Source organism: Malaclemys terrapin, chromosome 18 (assembly GCF_027887155.1).
Source record: "Malaclemys terrapin pileata isolate rMalTer1 chromosome 18, rMalTer1.hap1, whole genome shotgun sequence".
In the NCBI taxonomy this organism is placed as follows: Eukaryota; Metazoa; Chordata; order Testudines; family Emydidae; genus Malaclemys; species Malaclemys terrapin.
Genome location: NC_071522.1, coordinates 5,550,413 through 5,571,159, shown reverse-complemented (window position 1 = coordinate 5,571,159; position 20,747 = coordinate 5,550,413). Strand labels below are relative to the sequence as shown.

At 42.7% G+C, this 20,747-nt stretch overlaps 1 protein-coding gene across 3 annotated transcripts in view; it reads right to left on the bottom strand.

Moving 5' to 3' along the window:
• Nucleotides 1-20,747, bottom strand: part of LOC128825557 (uncharacterized) — an 87,776-nt gene that overhangs the window by 64,907 nt on the left and 2,122 nt on the right. The window contains exons 1-6 of one of the 3 annotated variants that reach the window (XM_054008158.1): nt 20,600-20,727; nt 17,676-17,891; nt 15,708-15,854; nt 13,511-13,625; nt 10,600-10,712; nt 10,231-10,375 (exon numbers count right to left, since the gene is read on the bottom strand). In XM_054008158.1, the coding sequence (XP_053864133.1) occupies nt 10,231-10,375; nt 10,600-10,712; nt 13,511-13,625; nt 15,708-15,854; nt 17,676-17,822 (667 nt within the window). In that variant the 5' untranslated portion in view covers nt 17,823-17,891; nt 20,600-20,727. The other 2 variants (XM_054008156.1, XM_054008159.1) reach the window with 2 other exon arrangements.

Below are 20,747 nucleotides of genomic sequence, written 5' to 3'. Positions count from 1 at the left end.
CTTAAAGCCTTGAAATTAAAAGCCAGTCACCAGAAGGTGATATGCAGGTTCTGTTCAAGCAGAGGCTAGTAGACGCTTCTCTCTCTGGGTGGTCATTATATACTATGCATCTCACTATATAAGTTTATTTGCAGTACTGACCACAATGTATCTGTGACAGAACTGGACTCTGACTGGCCCTGAAACAAAAACAGTGACATTTTCAGTTTTGTCTGGTTGTGAAGAAGGTGACACTGGAATATCCCCATTTCTGGACTATTAGACACACTATTTTGTTTTTCAGTGACCACTTGTGATTTTCCAAGGACCTCCTGCTGAGGTGATCTGCGAAAACATTCTGTACCCCAGGAAGGTAACAGGCTTTGAGGGTACTAAACCCTCAAAATGCAGAAGTTCCAAAGTTGTACCATCTCCTGACATAGAGGACTGGACCCTGCTCTGCCCTGTTTGTTGAGGTACAACATTGTAGTTGTGTTGTCCATCATCACCCAGACCTGAAGAGTTCTGTGTAGCTCAAAATCTTGTCTCTTCTACCAACAGAAGTTGGTCCAATAAAAGGTATTGCCTCACCCACCTTATCTCTATCACTCATATCATCAGGCACTCGATGGAGGTGAGAAAAGTTTGCATGCTCCGTGTATGCCCCTTAAATCCAAGAAGTTTATATGGAGGGCTGATTCTTTGATGAACTATACAGCTGGAGGAAGAGGAGTGTAAAGTACCCTCCAGCAAACGTTCTGCAGACTCATCCACCAGTACAAGGATGATAAAAATTGAGCAAGTAAAAGGATGTCCAGAGGGTGCTTGTTTGGTCAATACACACACCTCCACCAGCTTTGCATACATTGTAAGTGAAGTCTAGCATGCTGAGTCACGTATGTTCAGGATGCCACATGCCCTAACTGCCTCAGACAAGATTTCTATTGTCCTTGCATGAACTTGCAGACTGGTACACAAGTTTAGCATAGACTAGAACCTTTCCTAATACAGGTAGGCTGTGGAGGTTGTAGAATTGATGACAGCCCAATTAACTTGACCATAGTGCTTGGGTCTGAATCTCTTCCAGACGTGCACCCATTGATGTTGGGGGAACTGCGGTTATCACCAAGAGAATAGTCTGTTGCAGCAAGACCCCGGTACCAATATGTAGTCTAGTTTCCTGGCTGCCATATATTCCTGGGGAGTCAACTATACTGATAGCATTGAAGCCACAGTTACTGGTATACCTCATGCAATGAAATCAATGGCACTGGTGTCAGAGCCACCAGCACTGGAGTCATTGACCATACATTAGGTACCCACATCAATGGTACCAATATGGTTGGCACCAGAGTTAATGGTACTAGTGTTACATACACCTTTACCACGATATAAGGCTGTTCTCGGCAGCCAAAATATCTTACCGTGTTATAGGTGAAACTGCGTTATATCGAACTTGCTTTGATCCACCAGAGTGCGCAGCCCCGCCTGCACGGAGCACTGCTTTACCGCGTTATATCTGAATTTGTGTTATATCGGGTCGTGTTATATAGGGGTAGAGGTGTACCTCAGCTCATATGGTACCAGGGAGTAGCACTCTGGAGCTCTCGATTTTAGCTCAGTACTAGACAGCTTATATGAATTTTATCAGCTGAAGTTTGGCAACTGGAGTCCCCGTGTATGCTCAAAGAGCCCTTCTTGGTTCTCAATGTAGTCTTCATCTCCAGAGAGCTGGCAATTTGGGCCAGATGTCCCCGGTATGGAGAATTATGTCTCGTCTCTCTGGAGGTTTTCAGGGGTTTTCTTTCTCCGTGAGTAGATGGAGGAGCCAGAGCACTTCTGGTGGAGGAGTACTAAGGCCTGGTCTACACTACGGGTTTAGGTCGACTTTAGCAGCGTTAAACCGAATTAAGCCTGGACACGTCCACACAACGAGGCCCTTTCTTTCGACTTAAAGGGCCCTTTAAACCGGTTTCTTTACACCACCTCCGACGAGGGGATTAGCGATAAAACCGGCCTTTGCGGGTCGGAATTGGGGTAGTGTGGACGGAATTCGATGTTATTGGCCTCCGGGAGCTATCCCACAGTGCTTCATTGTGACCGCTCTGGACAGCGCTCTCAACTCAGATGCACTGACCAGGTAGACAGGAAAAGACCCGCGAAGGTTTGAATTTCATTTCCTGTTTGCCCAGCGTGGAGAGCACAGGTGACCACGCAGAGCTCATCAGCACAGGTAACCGTCATGGAGTCCTCCCAGGATCGCAAAAGAGCTCCAGCATGGACCGAACGGGAGGTACGAGATCTGCTCGCCATATGGGGAGATGAAGCAGTGATAGCTGAACTTCGTAGCAGTAAAAGAAATGGAAAAGTATTAGAAAAGTTCTCCAAGGCCATGAAGGACCGAGGCCATAACAGGGACACACAGCAGTGCCGCGTGAAAATTAAGGAGCTACGGCAAGCCTACCACAAAGCCAGAGAAGCAAACGGAAGGTCCGGGGCAGAGCCGCAAACTTGCCGCTACTACGCGGAGCTGCATGCGATCCTAGGGGGTGCAGCCACCACTACCCCAACCATGTGCTATGACTCTCTCACTGGAGAAACACACAGGGAAGACGGTTCGGGGAACGAGGAAGATGACGATGGAGGTACTGTAGGTAGCTCACAGCAGCAAGGAAGCGGAGAAACCGGTTTCCCCAACAGCCAGGATATGTTTGTGACCCTGGATCTGGAACCAGTAACCCCCGAACTCACCCAAGACCCTCAGGGCACACAGGAGACCTCTGGTGAGTGTAACTTTGTAACTATTTGTAAACATTACAAAAAAAAAAGCAAGCGTGTTTAATGATTAATTTGCCCTGGCAATCGCGGCCAGTACATCTACTGGAAAAGTCTGTTAACGTGTATGGGGATGGAGCGGAAATCCTCCAGGGACATCTCCAGAAAGCTCTCCTGGTTGAAATGGGGTGATTTTATTAAGGGGGACATTCAGAGGCGCCCGTTCCTGCTATTCTGACCAGAAATGTTCCCCGCTGTTAACCACGCGGTGGGGGGGAGGGGTGAAGTGATCATCCCAGAGAATCGTGTGTGTGTGTGGGGGGGGGTTTACTTGTGTTTGTGCCGCATGTTAACCGGGAAACCGCAGCCCCCTCCTTTTACATTGAAACCCCATTTTAAATGGACAACCCAATTCATCCTTGATATGGGAAATGCGCTGCTGTTTGCAACCTTTCCCGCATGTTAAGAAGGTTAAAAAAGCCAAAACACTGTGGCCTACGATGGCTGCCTGCAAGCCGAAATATGCGACCTTGTAATGAAAGACTGTACCCATTGTTCCCTAAAATGTGTCTTTTTTAACCACCTCTCCCTTCTCCTCCACCAGCTGCAAATGTTTCTCCTTCGCAGAGGCTCGTGAACATTAGAAAGAGAAAACGTAAGACGAGGGACGAGATGTTCACGGAGCTGCAGATGTCCGCCCAGGCTGATAGAGCACAGCAGAATGCGTGGAGGCAGTCAATGTCGGAGATGAGAAAAGCCCAACATGAACGAGAGGAGAGGTGGCGGGCTGAAGACGATAGGTGGCGTCAGCTTGCAGACAGACGGCAAGAGACAATGCTCCGTCTGCTGGAGCATCAAAGTGATATGCTCGAGCGTATGGTTGAGTTGCAGGAAAGGCAGCAGGAGCAGAGACCGCCGCTACAGCCCCTGTGTAACCAACAGCCCTCCTCCCCAAGTTCCATAGCCTCCTCACCCAGACGCCCAAGAACACGGTGGGGGGGCCTCCGTCCACCCAGTCACTCCACCCCAGATGATCGCCCAAGCATCAGAAGGCTGGGCTTCAATAAGAGTTAAAGTTTTAAAATGCAGTGTGTCCTTTTCCATCCCTCCTCCCCCACCCATCCCAGCTACCTTGGCAATTATCCCCCTACCTCTGTAAGGAACTAATAAAGAATGCATGAATGTGAAAAAACAATGACTTTATTGCCTCTGCAAGCGGGAGGGGAGGGGAGGGTGGGGTGGGGTGGTTGGTTTACAGGGAAGTAGAGTGAACCGGGTCGGGGGGGGGGGGTTGGAGGGTTCATCAAGGAGAAACAAACAGAAGTTTCACACAGTAGCCTGGCCAGTCACAAAACTCGTTTTCAAAGCTTCTCTGATGCGCACCGCGCCCTGCTGTGCTCCTCTAACTGCCCTGGTGTCTGGCTGCGCGTAATCAGCGGCCAGGCGAGTTGCCTCAACCTCCCACCCCGCCATAAAGGTCTCCCCCTTACTCTCACAGATATTGTGGAGCGCACAGCAAGCAGCAATAACAATGGGGATATTCTTTTCGCTGAGGTCTGAGCGAGTCAGTAAGCTGCGCCAGCGCGCTTTTAAACGTCCAAATGCACATTCCACCACCATTCGGCACTTGCTCAGCCTGTAGTTGAACAGGTCCTGACTCCTGTCCAGGCTGCCTGTGTACGGCTTCATGAGCCATGGCATTAAGGGGTAGGCTGGGTCCCCAAGGATCACGATAGGCATTTCAACATCCCCAATGGTCACTTTCTGGTCCGGGAAGAAAGTCCCTTCCTCCAGCTTTCGAAACAGAGCAGAGTTCCTGAAGACGCGAGCATCATGTACCTTTCCCGGCCATCCCACGTTGATGTTGGTGAAACGTCCCTTGTGATCCACCAGGGCTTGCAGCAGCATTGAAAAGTACCCCTTGCGGTTTACGTAGTCGGTGGCTTGGTGCTCCGGTGACAAGATAGGGATATGGGTTCCGTCTATGGCCCCGCCACAGTTTGGGAATCCCATTTCAGCAAAACCATCCACTATTGACTGCACGTTGCCCAGAGTCACTACCCTTGCTATCACCAGGTCTTTCATTGCCCTGGCAAATTGGATCACAGCAGCCCCCACAGTAGATTTGCCCACTCCAAATTGATTCCCGACTGACCGGTAGCTGTCTGGCGTTGCAAGCTTCCACAGGGCTATCGCCACTCGCTTCTCAACTGTGAGGGCTGCTCTCATCTTGGTATCCTGGCGTTTCAGGGCAGGGGAAAGCAAGTCACAAAGTTCCATGAAAGTGCCCTTACGCATGCGAAAGTTTCGCAGCCACTGGGAATCGTCCCATACCTGCAGCACGATGCGGTCCCACCAGTCTGTGCTTGTTTCCCGGGCCCAGAATCGGCGTTCCACGGTATCAACCTGCCCCAGTGACACCATGATTTCCACATTGCTGGGGCCTGTGCCTTGTGAGAGGTCTATGGCCATGTCAATTTCCTCATCACTCTCGTCGCCGTGCTGCAATCGCCTCCTCGCCTGGTCCGGGTTTCGCCTTGGCATGTTCTGGCTCTGCATATACTCCAGGACAATGCGCGTGGTGTTCATAGTGCTCATAATTGCCGCGGTGATCTGAGCGGGCTCCATGATCCCAGTGCTAGCTATGGCGCCTGGTCAGAAAAAAGGCGCGAAAGTAGTATCTGATGGACCAGGAGAAGGAGGGCGGGAGGGAGGGAGGGAGGGCCGAGTGACGACATGGCGTACAGGTACAGGAACAGGGAGAAACACAAACAACTGTCACACAGAATGGTCCCCCCAAAGATTAAACTGGAAACCCTGGGCTTAGCAGGCCGTTGATTTCACGGAGGAAGGGGAAGCAAATGAACACAGAACAAATCTATTTTTTACATCTTAAGGTGGCAGCCGACGCTGCAGCATGAGTGACAGCCATACCAGTACGATGATGATGGGTACCAATCATAATATACCATCATCTGCCAAAAGGCAAGGGGCTGCTGCTGTGTAGCAATGCAGTCCCACGTCTGCCGGCACCCAGAGGACATATGGTGACGGTGAGCTCAGCTGAGCTGAGCGGGCTCCATGCTTGCCATGGTATGTTGTCTGCACAGGTAACCCAGGTAAAAAGGCGCGAATCTATTGTCTGCCGTTGCTGTGACGAGGGGGGAGGGGCCTGACGACATGTACCCAGAACCGCCCGCGACACTGTTTTGCATCATCCGGGCATTGGGATCTCAACCCAGAATTCAAAGAAAAGGCGCGAACTGCTTCTCGGCTCGAGCTGTGGCGCAAACGTAGTATCTGACTGCCTAGGGGAAGGAGGGAGGGGGGCCGAGTGACGACATGGCGTACAGGCACAGGGAATTAAAATAAAGAACGGTGGCTGTGCATCAGGGAGAGACACAAACAACTGTCACAGACTGGTCCCCCCCAAAGATTAAACTGAAAACCCTGGGTTTAGCAGGCCGTTGATTTGACCGAGGGAGGGGGAAGCAAATGAATACAGAGAAAATCTATTTTTTTACATCTTAAGACGACGGTGCAGCGTGACTGATAGCCCTCGGCATCTTTCTGGGTGCTTGGCAGCAAATACGGGGCGGTGTATGACGATGGTCTTCAGGCCTATTGCACGAGCTGCTGCTCAGGGAAGACTCTGCTAATGTGCGATGACCCGACTTGTAATAGGCCGGCTAACAGTCATAATACACCTTTTACTGCCAAAAGGCAAGCCCCACGGCTGCCAGCACCCAGATCGCCGATGAAGGCTACCAGTCTACTGCACCGTCTACCGCCAAAAGGCAGTTAGCAGCTGCTGCTGTGTAGCAATGCAGTCCCACGTCTGCCGGCACCAAGAGGACATATGGTGACGGTGAGCTCAGCTGTGCTGAGCGGGCTCCATGTTGTCTGCACAGGTAACCCAGGTAACCCAGATAAAAAGGCGCGAATCTATTGTCTGCCGTTGCTGTGACGGGGGAGGGAGGGGCCTGACGACATGTACCCAGAACCGCCCGCGACGCTGTTTTGCATCATCCGGGCATTGGGATCTCAACCCAGAATTCCAAGGGGCGGCGGAGACTGCGGGAACTGTGGGATAGCTGTGGGATAGCTACCCATAGTGCAATGCTCCGGAAGTCGACGCTAGCCTCGTACTGTGGACGCGGTCTGCCGACTAGAGCACCTAGAGCATTTTATTGTGTGGACATACACAATCGGCTGTATACAACCGATTTCAATAAAACCGGCTTCTATAAATTCGAACTAATTTCGTAGTGTAGACATACCCTAAGTTTGCTCAGTTCCAGAATGGCCTGGATTGGAGGCAGGACAAATGGGTTTTTCCATGAGGTACGCCCTTGTACACACCTCCTGAGGTTTTTGCATCCCCTTAATAAAGGGCTTGCAGATACATTTGTCCCTTATATGTCTTGCACCTAGACAAATGAGGCATCTAGTATGCTCTTCATTAATGGCCACAAATACCTCACAAGAAGCGCAGTTTTTAAAATGTGGGGACTTTTATGTAAAGCTGTTCCAGTACTGGGGTACCAACACAGGAGTAAAAACAAATAAAAGTAGTCCTATCAGGGAGAAAACAGAACACACATACACTTTCCAAAGGAAACACTAACAAGCTAGCCTTAGATGGAGTTTACTACAGCTTTGGGCTGCATTCCAAAGCAACCTGACTCCAGGAAGACCTGGTCCCGGCACGCCGGGGGCCGCTACCAGCCTCACACCGTCCCCAGGCACCTCTTAACGGTTTCACGCCCTCTTGAACTCTCTATTCAAAGTTATTTTCAACTTTCCCTTTCGGTACTTGTTGACTATCGGTCTCATGCCAGCATTTAGCCTTAGATGGAGTTTACCACCAGCTTTGGGCTGCATTCCCAAGCAACTTGACTCCAAGAAGACCCGGTCCCGGTGCGCTGAGGGCCACTACCGGCCTCACACCGTCCACAGGCATCTCTTAACGGTTTCATGCCCTCTTGAACTCTCTAACAAGCTAATCTATCTACAATAAGACTAAGCTAAGAACTCTAGGGCTATTTAACAGAAAAGGGTGCTCACCAGCACTAGAAAGACAGTGAGGTTGAGGCATCACTGAGAACCGCAGGTAGTGAGAAGGAGAAGTCGGGGCAGCTCTGCCCTTTATGACCTTGGTTAGAGGTATGAGGATACTCAGGGCACATGCGCCGCCCCAATGGGAACTCCTGTCTACAAATCTCCGGCTCTAGTGCACTGGGAAAGCACACACCTGAAATGGAATATGTATATGCACCAGCACTTGGAGAAAAAACACTGCTATGAGTTAGGTGAAATGTATTATTTTGCAAAATGCTGCATATTCTGCAGTAAACTGATCTATTTTAAAGCTCACTTGGGTAGTTACACTAGCTGGTTTTTTGCCCAATATTTTAATCTTGAATGAATAAATGATGACACTCTACATCAGCTTGAAAACCTCTATTAGCTCTCATGTCTGTGTGAAGGAGCACTTTTGTGTGTCTGAAGTGGAGGACCTTTTATGTTTTAATAAAGGAGAAAAATCACACTCTTCAAAAATGGTTTGGCACTCCTGACTGGCAGGGAAAGCACAAGCAAAGCAGATGCTCTGTGTTAACAAATTATGTCTGAATTACTGGCATTGGTAATTTCAAAAGTTCTTAACCTATCACATGCAGGTTTGTTTTTCAACATGATTATAGTAGTTATAGGATTTAAATAATGTTAACACTCTGTATTTAAAAAAAAAAAAAAAAAAAAAAAAGAAAGAGAGATGGGCTTGAACCTTAACCCTGGATCAGAATTTGGAAGGCTTCAGAATTGAAACTTGGATTCAGGTTTGGATATCACAGCTACTCCTATCTTTATAATAGGCTGAACCACAACATGGATTCAAACATCTTGATAGTTTGGAGACTCCAGATATGAATACTTTCTTTTTTACTTGGGCCACTCTCTAAGTGTGATGTTATCTGATTAGAATATGACCATACAAATCATTGTTGCTACCACTGTTATATAGTTGCAATGAATCTTATACAAAGTGTGTCAAGTATGGTGCCAATAGAAAGCATTAAACGGTTCACAGGCTAAATGACCCGAGTCAACCTTTAGAGACATGTTAGAAAAGTATGTGAATGGTAATTAGGGTCATTCCATGTTAGATAGGCTAGAACTTTGAAATGCAAACCTGTATTGTTAGAGAATTGGAGGTGATACTAATTGTATGCGTTTACTTACATCTTGTTAGATGTCAGCCCTGTAAATAGACAGCTCCTGTCTATTACTATAGCAATTGATTCAGAGATCAAAGAGAATATTAACATTTAGATGAATGTTGGGTGAAATAGTGTCATTGTCTATATGTCTCTTTAAAGTTTGTAATAAACTGCTTAATGGATAAATTATCTTATGTTAATCCCTGTAGCTAGTTACCGGTGATGTTTAGGAAATAGGTCTACTTCAAAGTTTCCATGATTGCCTATTGTTCGCCTAAGGACTCTGAACTGTCAAAAGATGGCCTGGAACTGTATAAAAACACTTGGGTCCTGATCCTTTTTATCTCAGATCTGCTTGATGCTTCATGCAGGGGAAGCTTAAGTCATAAGGCTGACATCTCCAGTCCCACCTGGATTACCCTGAATATGGACATTGGACTATAACCTATAGACTAATTCTGAGAATTCTTTGCAACTACAAAGCTTACCATCTCTAATATGAATCTAATCTCAAAACTATACTCATGTCTGTATGTATATTGATCTTTTAACCACTACTCTCTCTCTTTTCTAATAAATTTTAGTTTAGTTAATAAGAATTGACTGTAAGAGTGTATTTAGGTAAGATCTGAAATATTCCTTAACCTGGGAGGTAATGTGTCCGATCCTTTGGGATTGGTAGAACTTTCTTATATGATGAATAAGATTTACAGTAATCCTCATCATATCTGACTTGGGTATTTGGGTGGAGACTTGAGGCTGGGTTGCTTTAAGAGAACTGTGTTGTTAGCTTCTGGGTAACCAGTCAGGTATTATAGAAGCCATTTTGTGCTTGCTTGGTAAATCTAAGTATAAGAATATCCACCAGCTTTGGGGATTGTTTGCCCCATTCTTCGCAATTGATTCTAATTGAGTAACTACAACATGGCTCCCTGGGACCCCGGTCACACTAAGTAAAAAGCATCAAATTAAATAAATGTGCTTGTCCACTCATGTAATGCTGATGTGGATTTATTGCGGAAGATAGGGACCTGGGAATTGAGAGGGCTGAGTCAGAATTCCTTAAATCAGGCTTTGTGGGTATTGCTGGAGCCTGTTTTGCTCCCCAACCTCCAAGCACAGTATAGTTAGGGTAGCCTTAACTCTAATTTAATTTTGTTTTTTTCTATGTGGATATGATTTCTGATTTATTTTTTAAATATCAGGTACACTTAAGAGAGCATTATTAAGGGTTGAATCAATTTATTTCTTTTACCTTTTTCATTTAATTGGAAAACAGATCCTCCGTATATGGCTAAATTGAGGTCTTTGCTTTCAACAGAATTTGGCCTTTTTTTAGCTACTGATGTCGGATCAGAATTCCACTCCGATGAAGGTAGATCCTTATGTGAATCTTCTGCCTATAAATGCAAAATGTAATATAAATGGTGTTCTAGTCACAAAGAATTTACAATTTTGGATGTCTATCAGCAGATCTTTAATTTAGATGTTAATGTTGATTCAAAGTAACCTATGAGAGGGGGATATAAATTACCTGGATTGTTATTTTCTGAATAATATTTAAAAAAACAAGTTAAAGATTTTTTCTTAGCAAAAAACTGTAACTGGAGAAAGAATAAGCTACCTTTTTCCATGCCTCATGTGTAGCCAATAACAATTCCATCTCTGCTGCTACTATGTTGTAGGTATCATTAAGAAAATGCACCATTTCGGGAGCCAGTCTGTCAGAGTTATTATCTAGTGTACGGAAAACAAAATTGAATTGATTTTAAAAGTCATTTACAAATGCAAGTCCTCCTTATCTTGCACACCCAAAAACACACAATTAAACAAATACAGGGTTAGACTCAAAGGACCTGATTCTCCACTGTCTTGCGCCCTATGTGGAATCTTACACCTGTGCAAAGCGAATGCAGGTTGGGTACAAAATACTACCATTGGTGTAAGTGAGTGGAGAATTCTGGTTGGTTGTGTCGTAACCCCACTTTAGACTCTTTTCACATTGCAGATGAATACACACAGTTTGGGGAGCAAAAAATCAGGTCCAAAAGACTTAAAAGCAAAATTAATACTGCATTTTCCAACCTTAAGGTACCTAAGAATGACTCCTAAGATTGAGTAGGAGATTGGAATTCCAATTAAGTGCAATTAATATTTATAAAGCACTTTTAAAAGTGAATATTTTCAAGAGACCAAAGTCAAGTCATTATTATTATTATTGAAGGGAATCAATTTTTAATGTTAACTTTACAAAAAAATTCTTGTTTAATTCAACCACTTACATGAACACTAAGAAAACATGTCATTTTCACATGCAAACCAATTTATTCAAGAGCATACATCGAAATAAGGAATCCTGTAGCTGTTTCATTTCTAGCTTCATGTAGGAGATACAGCAACACTACACAAGACATTTTTCAGATTTCCTAAGATAAAAAACGAATTTGAAAACAGCAGAACATTCCTGTGGTAAACCATAATTACTGCTAAGCTGCAGTTGGTATGATATTGCTATATATATATTTATTTCTCTTTCATTCATTTGTATATTGTTTTCTTCTCAGATATATTTTAGCGGAATTTTTTTTTGTTTTATAAAAAACAAAATAATAAACAAAAAAGGACAATAAGCAGCATGGACTCAGTCCTCCTATGAGATCTGCATAGGCTGACCCCTGCATCTGCACAGAATCCTACTGACTTCAGCGGGTCTCCAGACAGGTACGGAAGTCTGCCCGCGGAGAACTCATTGTAGGATCAGGGCCTATGGCAGGAAATAATGGCATACAGTGACTTCTGCAATTTCATACTGAAAGGTGAAGACATATGAATGAAATTGAGGGACGTTACTGTGGCAAGTATGGAGCTGTTAGGTAATAATTTGAGCATACGGATATGTAATAATTGTATGAATATTGTATGTGGCCCGGTCAGTGAGGTAAAGTTACTGTATAGCTCTAATAGGTTATGAAACTTTCCTGTATGGATGTACTGGTCTATCTTAATAGCGGGCTGTTGGAAAAACAAGCAGGAAAGCAACACAATGGCTCTATGTAAGCAACCTCCCAACAACTGGGCAGCAATTACAACACAATGGCCTACTTCCAGGCTCCAGCCTAAAGTTATGATCTGTTTTGCCAAGACTGGGAGTCTAGTGATCAAAAGGGACACTAAATGGTAAAAGGTGACAATTCCTGTGAGCAAGTTTTTAAAACACTGAGCAGCTTTTAAAGACAGAAAACTCCCAGCAGCAGACAGAAAGAACTGGTTTGTGATTTAAGGGAAGGGGCTTTCACTCAGGGCCTAGCAGCCTTGTGGTGCCTATAGGAAGCTTAGGTCTACCAGTATCCCCATCTGGAAGATGGATAGACACCTGGGTTAGCTAGACGTGAATATTGTCTGTTTTATTGTTTTACGATCTTTTTATTTTAAAATGCTTTTTTTTTTTTAAATAAATACTTTCCTTTAAGAGGGCTGTCTGGTCACTGGGTACCACTGTCATAGCTCCTGGAGGGAAAAGAACCGCAGGAACTGAAACTAAGTCAGACCTGGTCTGAGAGTGGGAGAATTGGGTGATTCCCTCCCAAGACACATGACAGCTCAAGGCATGAAATGTGAGAGGGGATGAACTCCGAGATCAGGATGGAGTCAGAAGTGCAGCTAGCTTGGTAACAGTGACAGTTATGTGAGAGACATATGTAGTAGCAAATTAAACCGCAGGTCAAATTCATCCATGGTGTTAACTCCCCCAACTTCAGTGGAATGACATCAGGGATAAATTTGACCTATTTAGCCCACGTCCTTCCATTTGGCAAATGTGTATTTGGTGCAAGATTGAAGGAGGGGTAAAGACAGCTTGCTTTCAGGTGGCATTTTATCTGAAAAGATGGGGATAATGATACTTATTGCCTTTGTCAAATGCTTTGAGAGCTATGAAAAAAAGTACAATGAAAAGTATGGTATCAGATATAGGTACTATTCGTCATTACAATCCCTAGATCCTGGGCCAACCAGGGACTGGGCCATTTCTCAGCATAAATTAGAGCTGACAAAGGACTGCTCTCACTTACATCCAGCAACCCACTGTTCCAAAGAGCCATACTGGCACCCAGGAATCAATGGAGTGGAGGGACACATTGGCGATGCCCCGTTCCTATAGGAAAGACCCATGCATTGGGAGATAGCAGGATGTTTGGCATAAGAGATGCTACAGCCCTCCCAAGGATTTACAAGTGTAAGAGAATCCTTAGGAGGCCAGATCTGCTTGCTTTACAGCTGCTTTGCTCAACCAAAATGATGCAAAAGCAGCCAGAGAAGGAACCAGAACCTGACCCATTATTTCTGTGGTGCAATCAATTCTTGTTCATTCATAAAAAGAGTAGGTGGCTTGATTGGCGTCTCTCAAATCTTTTGTTTAATACTTTTGTAGACAAAGATTTAGCTGTAACAGTAAGATTTGCAGATAGTGGCAGTTGTTTTTATTGCCCAAGCTTGTTTCCACATATATATGGCACAGACAGTATATCTTAACTCACCAAGTCTGAACTGACAGCTAATGCGTTCTGCAGCTTTTAAGCACTGTTGCTTCAGCCAAATCCTTGTATCTTCTTCCAACTTCTTCTGATCTATCTCACTCATGTTTGTGGAAGACTAGGTACAGAAGGTTTGGGTTATCACAAGAACATAACATCTTTTATAAACACTTCTTGTCATTTTTTGCTGCCAGGGCCAAGACTGTTGATTATCACATTAGGGAAGGAAGTTTTAGTAGAGAAAATTTGCCAGTGAGCAGTACCTTATGTCACTCACTGAGAGGAAGGTCTGGTGCCAGTGAATATAGAAATTCAAGAATTTTATTCCTCAGTAAAATTATTTTGAGTCAAACTTACTTCTAAATATCTTTATCTTGGAGAAAAGTTTACTTGAAGGAATATCTTATTTTTCAGAAAGAATACCCAGAGTCATGCTTACTTCTCAGTACCTTTATGCTTGAGATTACGTTCCTTTGCTATACGACACACTTCTTCTTCATGTACCAGTCTTACTCTGCCTTACTCTCAAATGTTAAACTCCAAGGCTGGATATATCCACCAATGGAAAAAGACATATGAGGTGAAAAGTAATACAAGAAGCTCTGAATTACAATTCATGGAGTTCCTGAAGCATCATTCCAGGTTGTGGTTTGTAGGACCAATGGAGGGGAGAACCCTTGAACAAGATGGATGTTCTGAGATTTGTCAAAAAGTTTAATGGATCCCAGGGCAATCACACAGAGATCTAACCCCTCCATTACTCCCTACATCCTCGCTTCCTTTGGTAGCATGGCGCATGAAGTCACACTGCCATTACCTCCTTGCCTATCTTTGTTCTCTAACTCCCAGTTAAAGAAGGATACATGGCAAGTTGCTGCTGACAGAAGCAGTGGATCTGAAACACCTCTATAAAATATTTCTTGCAAAAACAAATGCACTGGACTTCAAAATAGTAATGAACTTCTTCCTTAGAGACAGCAAAAGCCTAATTTGAAAAACAAGTGATGAAGTACTTAACTCTGAAAACTAATACATTGTTTTGTGATTTTATTAAGGGATGTTCAGAAGTGTAGTGAGGTCTTCTATTTTGGTTCTGATTTAAAAAAACAAAACAAAAGAACAAAGTAAATAAGGCACAAAGTAGTTAAAAGTTCTGCCTTCCTACTTTTTGTGGCTTAAAGTTAGATGTTTAAGACGGGGGAACATTTTTTTCCAAAGAGGAGTAACTTTTCCCTAAAGAAAATCTGTAGTAACTTTCTCACAAAGGCAATGATTTTAGGGAGTGCTCTTGTCCCAAGATATTCTTACTGGGGAATAATAAATTCCCACAGTAGCAAGTCCTGTTATCAGAATACTCTTATTAAGGGAAATAACCTTTTCCTAGGGTAAAGATACCACACAGACTAAGCTTGGTTCAGGCTACTCTTAATGTGGAGCAAGAAATTCCCAGATTTAAAAACACTCTACTGCTTTGGCAACAAAAGATTCTAGTAGCCAGACAATCAATGCTTAAGAAGATTTTAAAGATATGGAACAAAATCCTGAGCTCCTTTCTCAGTTCACAGGCAAAATTTCCATTGAAGTTAATGACATTTTTGCCTGAGTAAGGTCCTCAGGATTTTGTCCAGAACTGTATACACAACAGGACAGCAGCCACACTACCATCCTCCCTACATGCAGTCATCAGCTTCCATAATGAAGAACTGAATACTCCCATCATCACGCACAAATGCTTCCAAACCTGTCAAGTCTGCTATCACATGAATTCCGTTCTAAGAAGAGTCTACTCAAAGGGCTAGATCCTACAATCCTAACGCAGACAAAATTCCCATAATGTCAATGAAAGTTTTGCTGAGTTAGGACTACAGAATCTATCCTTATATGAGTTTGAGATCTCACTGAATCTGGACTTGAACCATAGGTCCAAATGAGAAAACCCTCACATATACACCCATCATCTTGTTTTCTTTTCAAAATTTCCTGAGAGGAGAAAAAAAAATACTTGAAAGCCTGTTAGATACAAGGTAAAAGATATATAACATTTTAATCTTATTTCAGATCAATTAACTATACTGAAAAATTTTTAAGTACAATTTTATAACTGAGAACAAAATAATCCACTTTACTTTTATGACAACAACAGATTTGTACATGTTCACGTTATGTTGCTGTAGGCTCAAAGCTCCCATAACTCACTTACTAGTAGACTAGGTTGATTAGGACACTCATTAAAATATTTTTTAACAAAATGCTGGCCAAGAAGACAGAAAACCATTTGTCGTTGTTCAGGATTTCTTAGTTGCTGTTTCACGTCATCAGCAAGAGCAGCTCCAAGTTTGTCTAAAACCTAAAGGAGAAATAAATTACAGTAAATATTCAGTTTGCAGTGTTGTTGTAGCTGTGTTGGTCCCACAATATTAGAGAGACTAAGTGGGTGAGTAACGTTTTTTATTGGATCAACTTTTGTAGGTCAATAGCTTGTCTCTTTCCCCCACAAAAGTTGGTCCAATAAAAGATGTTACCTCACCCATCTTGTCTCAGTAAATATTTTAGCATACTGTAATTCCAGAAATTCTTCATACTTTAATTCAGGCTAACTATTGACTTTTAATGCACCCTGCACTGTAGTATCTGGACATCACCTGAAGTTCTTTAAGGAGCAATCTTTCATCTTAATGTGGCTGATCCAGAGGTCTCATTTTATTTCAACATGTTGCCATGCAGAACAATCCCAGTCTTGGATCCCAAGCTCATCTTTCTGCTATTGGGCTAGAACGATCTGAGGCAGCAGACTGCTCCTTCCCTGAGGCAATGCAAGCAACTTACCTTGTTCCTCAGCAGAATCCTCTGTGTGACACGTGGAGCAATACTGACAATCACCAAAGGCAGATGATTCCAGCCCTCCTTAGTGGCATGGAAGGTCATTGCAATAAGAGAATTTTGAGAGAGGGATGGAAAAGGAAAATAAATGGTGGAATCCCAGAGGACCCACTTACTGTGTAAGGTATTGCAACATTGGGCCCTATGCTGTAAATAAAATTGATGCCATTCAGATTATTTGACTTCCCTATTTGTGGATTCAAAACTAAACAATGCATTTTGTTTGTAGGTGTATTTTCTTTTACATAGCAGGTTAAAACGGGGGGGGGGAGGGGAATCTGCATTGATTCTGCTTTATAACTCAAAACAAATAAAGATTTCAAGATGATTACTGCCAACAATTCTTAGAGATTATGATAAAAAGGGGGAGACTATAATATACCTCTACCTCGATATAACGCTGTCTTCGGGAGCCAAAATTTTTTACCGCATTATAGGTGAAACCGCGTTATATCAAACTTGCTTTGATCCACCGGAGTGCGCAGCCCCTCCTCCCCTGTCCCCCCAGAGCACTGCTTTACCGTGTTATATCGGGTCGTGTTATATTGGGGTAGAGGTGTAATTGAACAAAACTTTGAACTATATAAACACTATGAAACGAAGGAATGCTTTAGGGTTTACCTACAAGTAATGAAATTTTATTAAGCAAAGAAAAGTTAAGACTGAATATCAGAAAACCCATAAGAAAGCAAAATACTCCGACAATTTTTTATTAAATTGTATTTCAGAATTATGAAAGAATTATGGGGCAAACTCAGATCTGGTGAAAGTATGAATTTGGTCTGATGTTTATGCTAGCATTCTGTTCAAATATGTCCATCTGTCCAGGTATTTATAACATGCCTTGTCCATGATATGAGTGAAACTAAAGTTACAGAACGCAAACAGTCTGGAAGATTGTAATCTTCCCCTTGCCTCATATGTGTCAAGAGTTTCTTTAGCTGTTTTTAGGGGGAGGGGAATTTCTGTTTTTGTGTAAACACACTGCCTTTAGAGAATTTATTGTGGGAAAGCTAGTGTGAACAGTTGAGTAACATTCTGATGCATGACTTTTGTCCTAACTTTCAAGTAGAGTAATAAACTTCTTGACTATCTAACTGAAATATTCATTAGAATATTTACCTACTTGCAAATTCAAAAACAACAGTTGTTGTTTTAATACCCTCCACACTAAATGTCATATAAGCAAAGCAATAGGAACAAGGACAGCTCAAAAATTGAAAAGATGACATCCACATGTATTTAAATCATTATTAATAGATGCATATTTTGCAAACAAACACTTTACCTTATGCCATGGTTTTCCTGGTAATAATGTCTCTTGTAGGCTAGAATTTAACCAAGATACATCCAAAGTCTGATGGTTTCTACATAATCTTATCCTTGCATGTCCAGATGTTCCTCCAACTTTATCCATTTCATGTGATATTTTCATCAGACTCAGATTTCCTTACGTGCTCGTCAGCTTTATGCAGAACTTCTTAATTATATGATGCTGAAAAACCTCAGTCAGGGAAAATCATTAACATATATGTTACAATCTAGCTAGAAATATTATTTAAGAAAGTTATTTCTTCTCCGTGATGACATTTTTCCAATCATCATTCCAGCAGCCATTTAAAACTTTTTATTCTGAACTAAATTACATATTTTAATAGTAACAGAAATTACAGAGGAGCTGGGTGCACAGTGCGCAATCCATACTGAATTCCCACTAGAAGTCCAGTGTATGGAGGACGTACAAGATCAGACCAATAAAGACACAGAGTTCCTGTAGCATCACTAACTTACATTAGCACCTTTGTACAATTTTATAAATCATTTACTCTTTTGTCCAAATTCATGTTGAAGCAAATCCCCATTAAACTTCAATAGGAACTGGCCTATAGCTTCTAGAAGACGTCTCAGGATTTGGGATAATTTCCCCCTCCCAATCCATACCACACAAGGCCCTATGCAAAGTCCACACTGAAGGATGTGATTTTCACAAGTGTTGACCAGCCAAAACTCAATGGGATCTGTGGGTGCTCAGCACCATTTAAAATCAAGCCTCAGGTGCTTAAATGGGGCATAGTGTACTAAAAGACACTCTCGTTCAGGTAAGAATGTTGTATAGACTATATCACTAAGTAATGGCAGATTAATGACAGATGAATACATTAATATCTGTGTACACTTTTAGGTTGTAAAGTGTTTATATACATAAAAGTATCATTAGTACAATGAGTGCAATTTAAAATTCAGCATTTACTGTTCTGCACTAACTGCAGTACCATATATATTATTCTCAATTACCACAAGGAGATATAAATGCTGACGTTTTTAAATAGCACCTACTCTCTTATTTTAATGACTCAGGCCCTGATCCTACAAAGATTAATACATGTGCTTAACTTTACACACTGTGTATCTCATTGAAGTCAATAGGATAATTCACTGTTTAAAGTTAAGTATAAGTCAGAAGGATTGGGGCTTTAATTAAGAAAAACGAGAGAGGAGCTACTGAATTAGGGTTCTGTCTTTAAGTTGTACTGAAATAATTAATTTAAAAGTTTTTATAACTTTTGTATAAAAAAGTCCCCTTGGGCTGAAAACTGAGAGACACGTTCTCAGATCCAAAAGCATTTTCTCTGTAATAGTTTTGCATATAAAACCAATATATTACATTTCTATTATGTTGCACTTTTACAACTGAGAAACATTTATTTTTAAAATAGGGACCTGGGATTCAGGATCTATGTATATTAATCACTCTAGGCCCCAGTCCTTCAGGGATGCACCACATGGACAAAGGGGTGTGCCCACAGAGGTCACTTTGCAAGATGCACACCTTAATTTCTGCTTTAATTGTCAAAGTGAGAAACAGTATTGCGCTCAGTTTACCAACTGATCTAGATCACTCAGTATCAGTGATCTGTCCTCTTTACAATTTACCGTTCCCCCAATTTTTGTGTCATCTGCAATCTTTATCGGTGATAATTTTATGCTTTCTTCCAGGTCATTAATAAAAATGTTAAATAATATAGGGCCAAGAACCAGTCCCTGAGGGACCCCACTAGAAACACAGCCATACTAAGATGATTCCCCATTTACAAATACATGTTGAGACCTATCAGTTAGCCAACTTTTAATCCATTTAATGTGTGCCATGTTCATTTTATATCTTTCTATTTTTTTTAAATCAAAATAGCATTAGGTACCAACTCAAATGCCTTTAACTCTCTCTTTCAGATACTTATGTGGCCTCCATTACCATAGTATCTAAGCATCTTACAATCTTTAATGTTTTTATCTTCACAACACCCCTGTGAGACAGGGAAGTATTATCATCACTCAATTTACAGATGGGGAAATGAGGCACAGAAAGAGAGACTAAGAGTTAGTCTACACATGAAAATAAATCTGTAATGTGAATTTAAAGCAGATTCTTGATTAACTCCATGTGCAGATGCTTTTATTCTGAAATAAGAACATCCACACATGGAGTTAATCAGGAACAGCTATTCCAGAATAACTCCATGTGTACACAAGCACTAAGTGACTTGCCCAAGATCATAAAGGAAGTTTGTGGCAGAGCCAGCAATTGACTCCAGATCTGCTGAGTCCCACGCTAGCACCCTAACCACTGGACCATTCTTCAAAGATCCAAATCACAAAAATCTGAACCCCACCACCACAGTACAAACCCCAATAAATATTTAAACCTTTACAGAGCTTCAAATGAGAGTTTAACCCTATTAATAATAATAAAAAAATCATAATACTTTGCACATATAGTGCTCTGATTCAAAGCACCGGACAAACATTAATTTACCCGTCAGTAGGTATTGCCACATTTTACAGAGAAAACTAGGGGTTAAGTGACTGCCCAAATTCAGGCCGGGGCAGAGCCTGGATGAGAAATCACGACTCCTGCTTCTCAGTTGTGCTATTAGTCCACAACTCACTCCCAATATCCAGGTAATTTGAGTCATAACTCTCCAACTTCACTCCTACTGTTCGCCCCCTCATCCGTGGACCCACTGCCACATTCACCCTCATAGGGCACCTACCAGCTTCATCAAAATCCACCCCCAGCACCTTCAACTAGGGTGACCAGATGTCCCGATTTTATAGGGCCAGTCCTGATTTTGGGGTCTTTTTCTTATATAGGCTCCTATCACCCCCCACCCCCTGTCCCTTTTTTTCACACTTGCTGTCTGGTCACCCTACCTTCAACTCACTAGCACCTGCAGACAGCACCCTCCAAATCCCTGCTCCTCGCCTTCCTCCACCTCTCCCCTCGGCCCACGGGCGGCCCCCTTCCTTTCCTGCCCTCTCTGCTCAACCCCCGACCCCCACCCAATCTTCCTCACTCCTC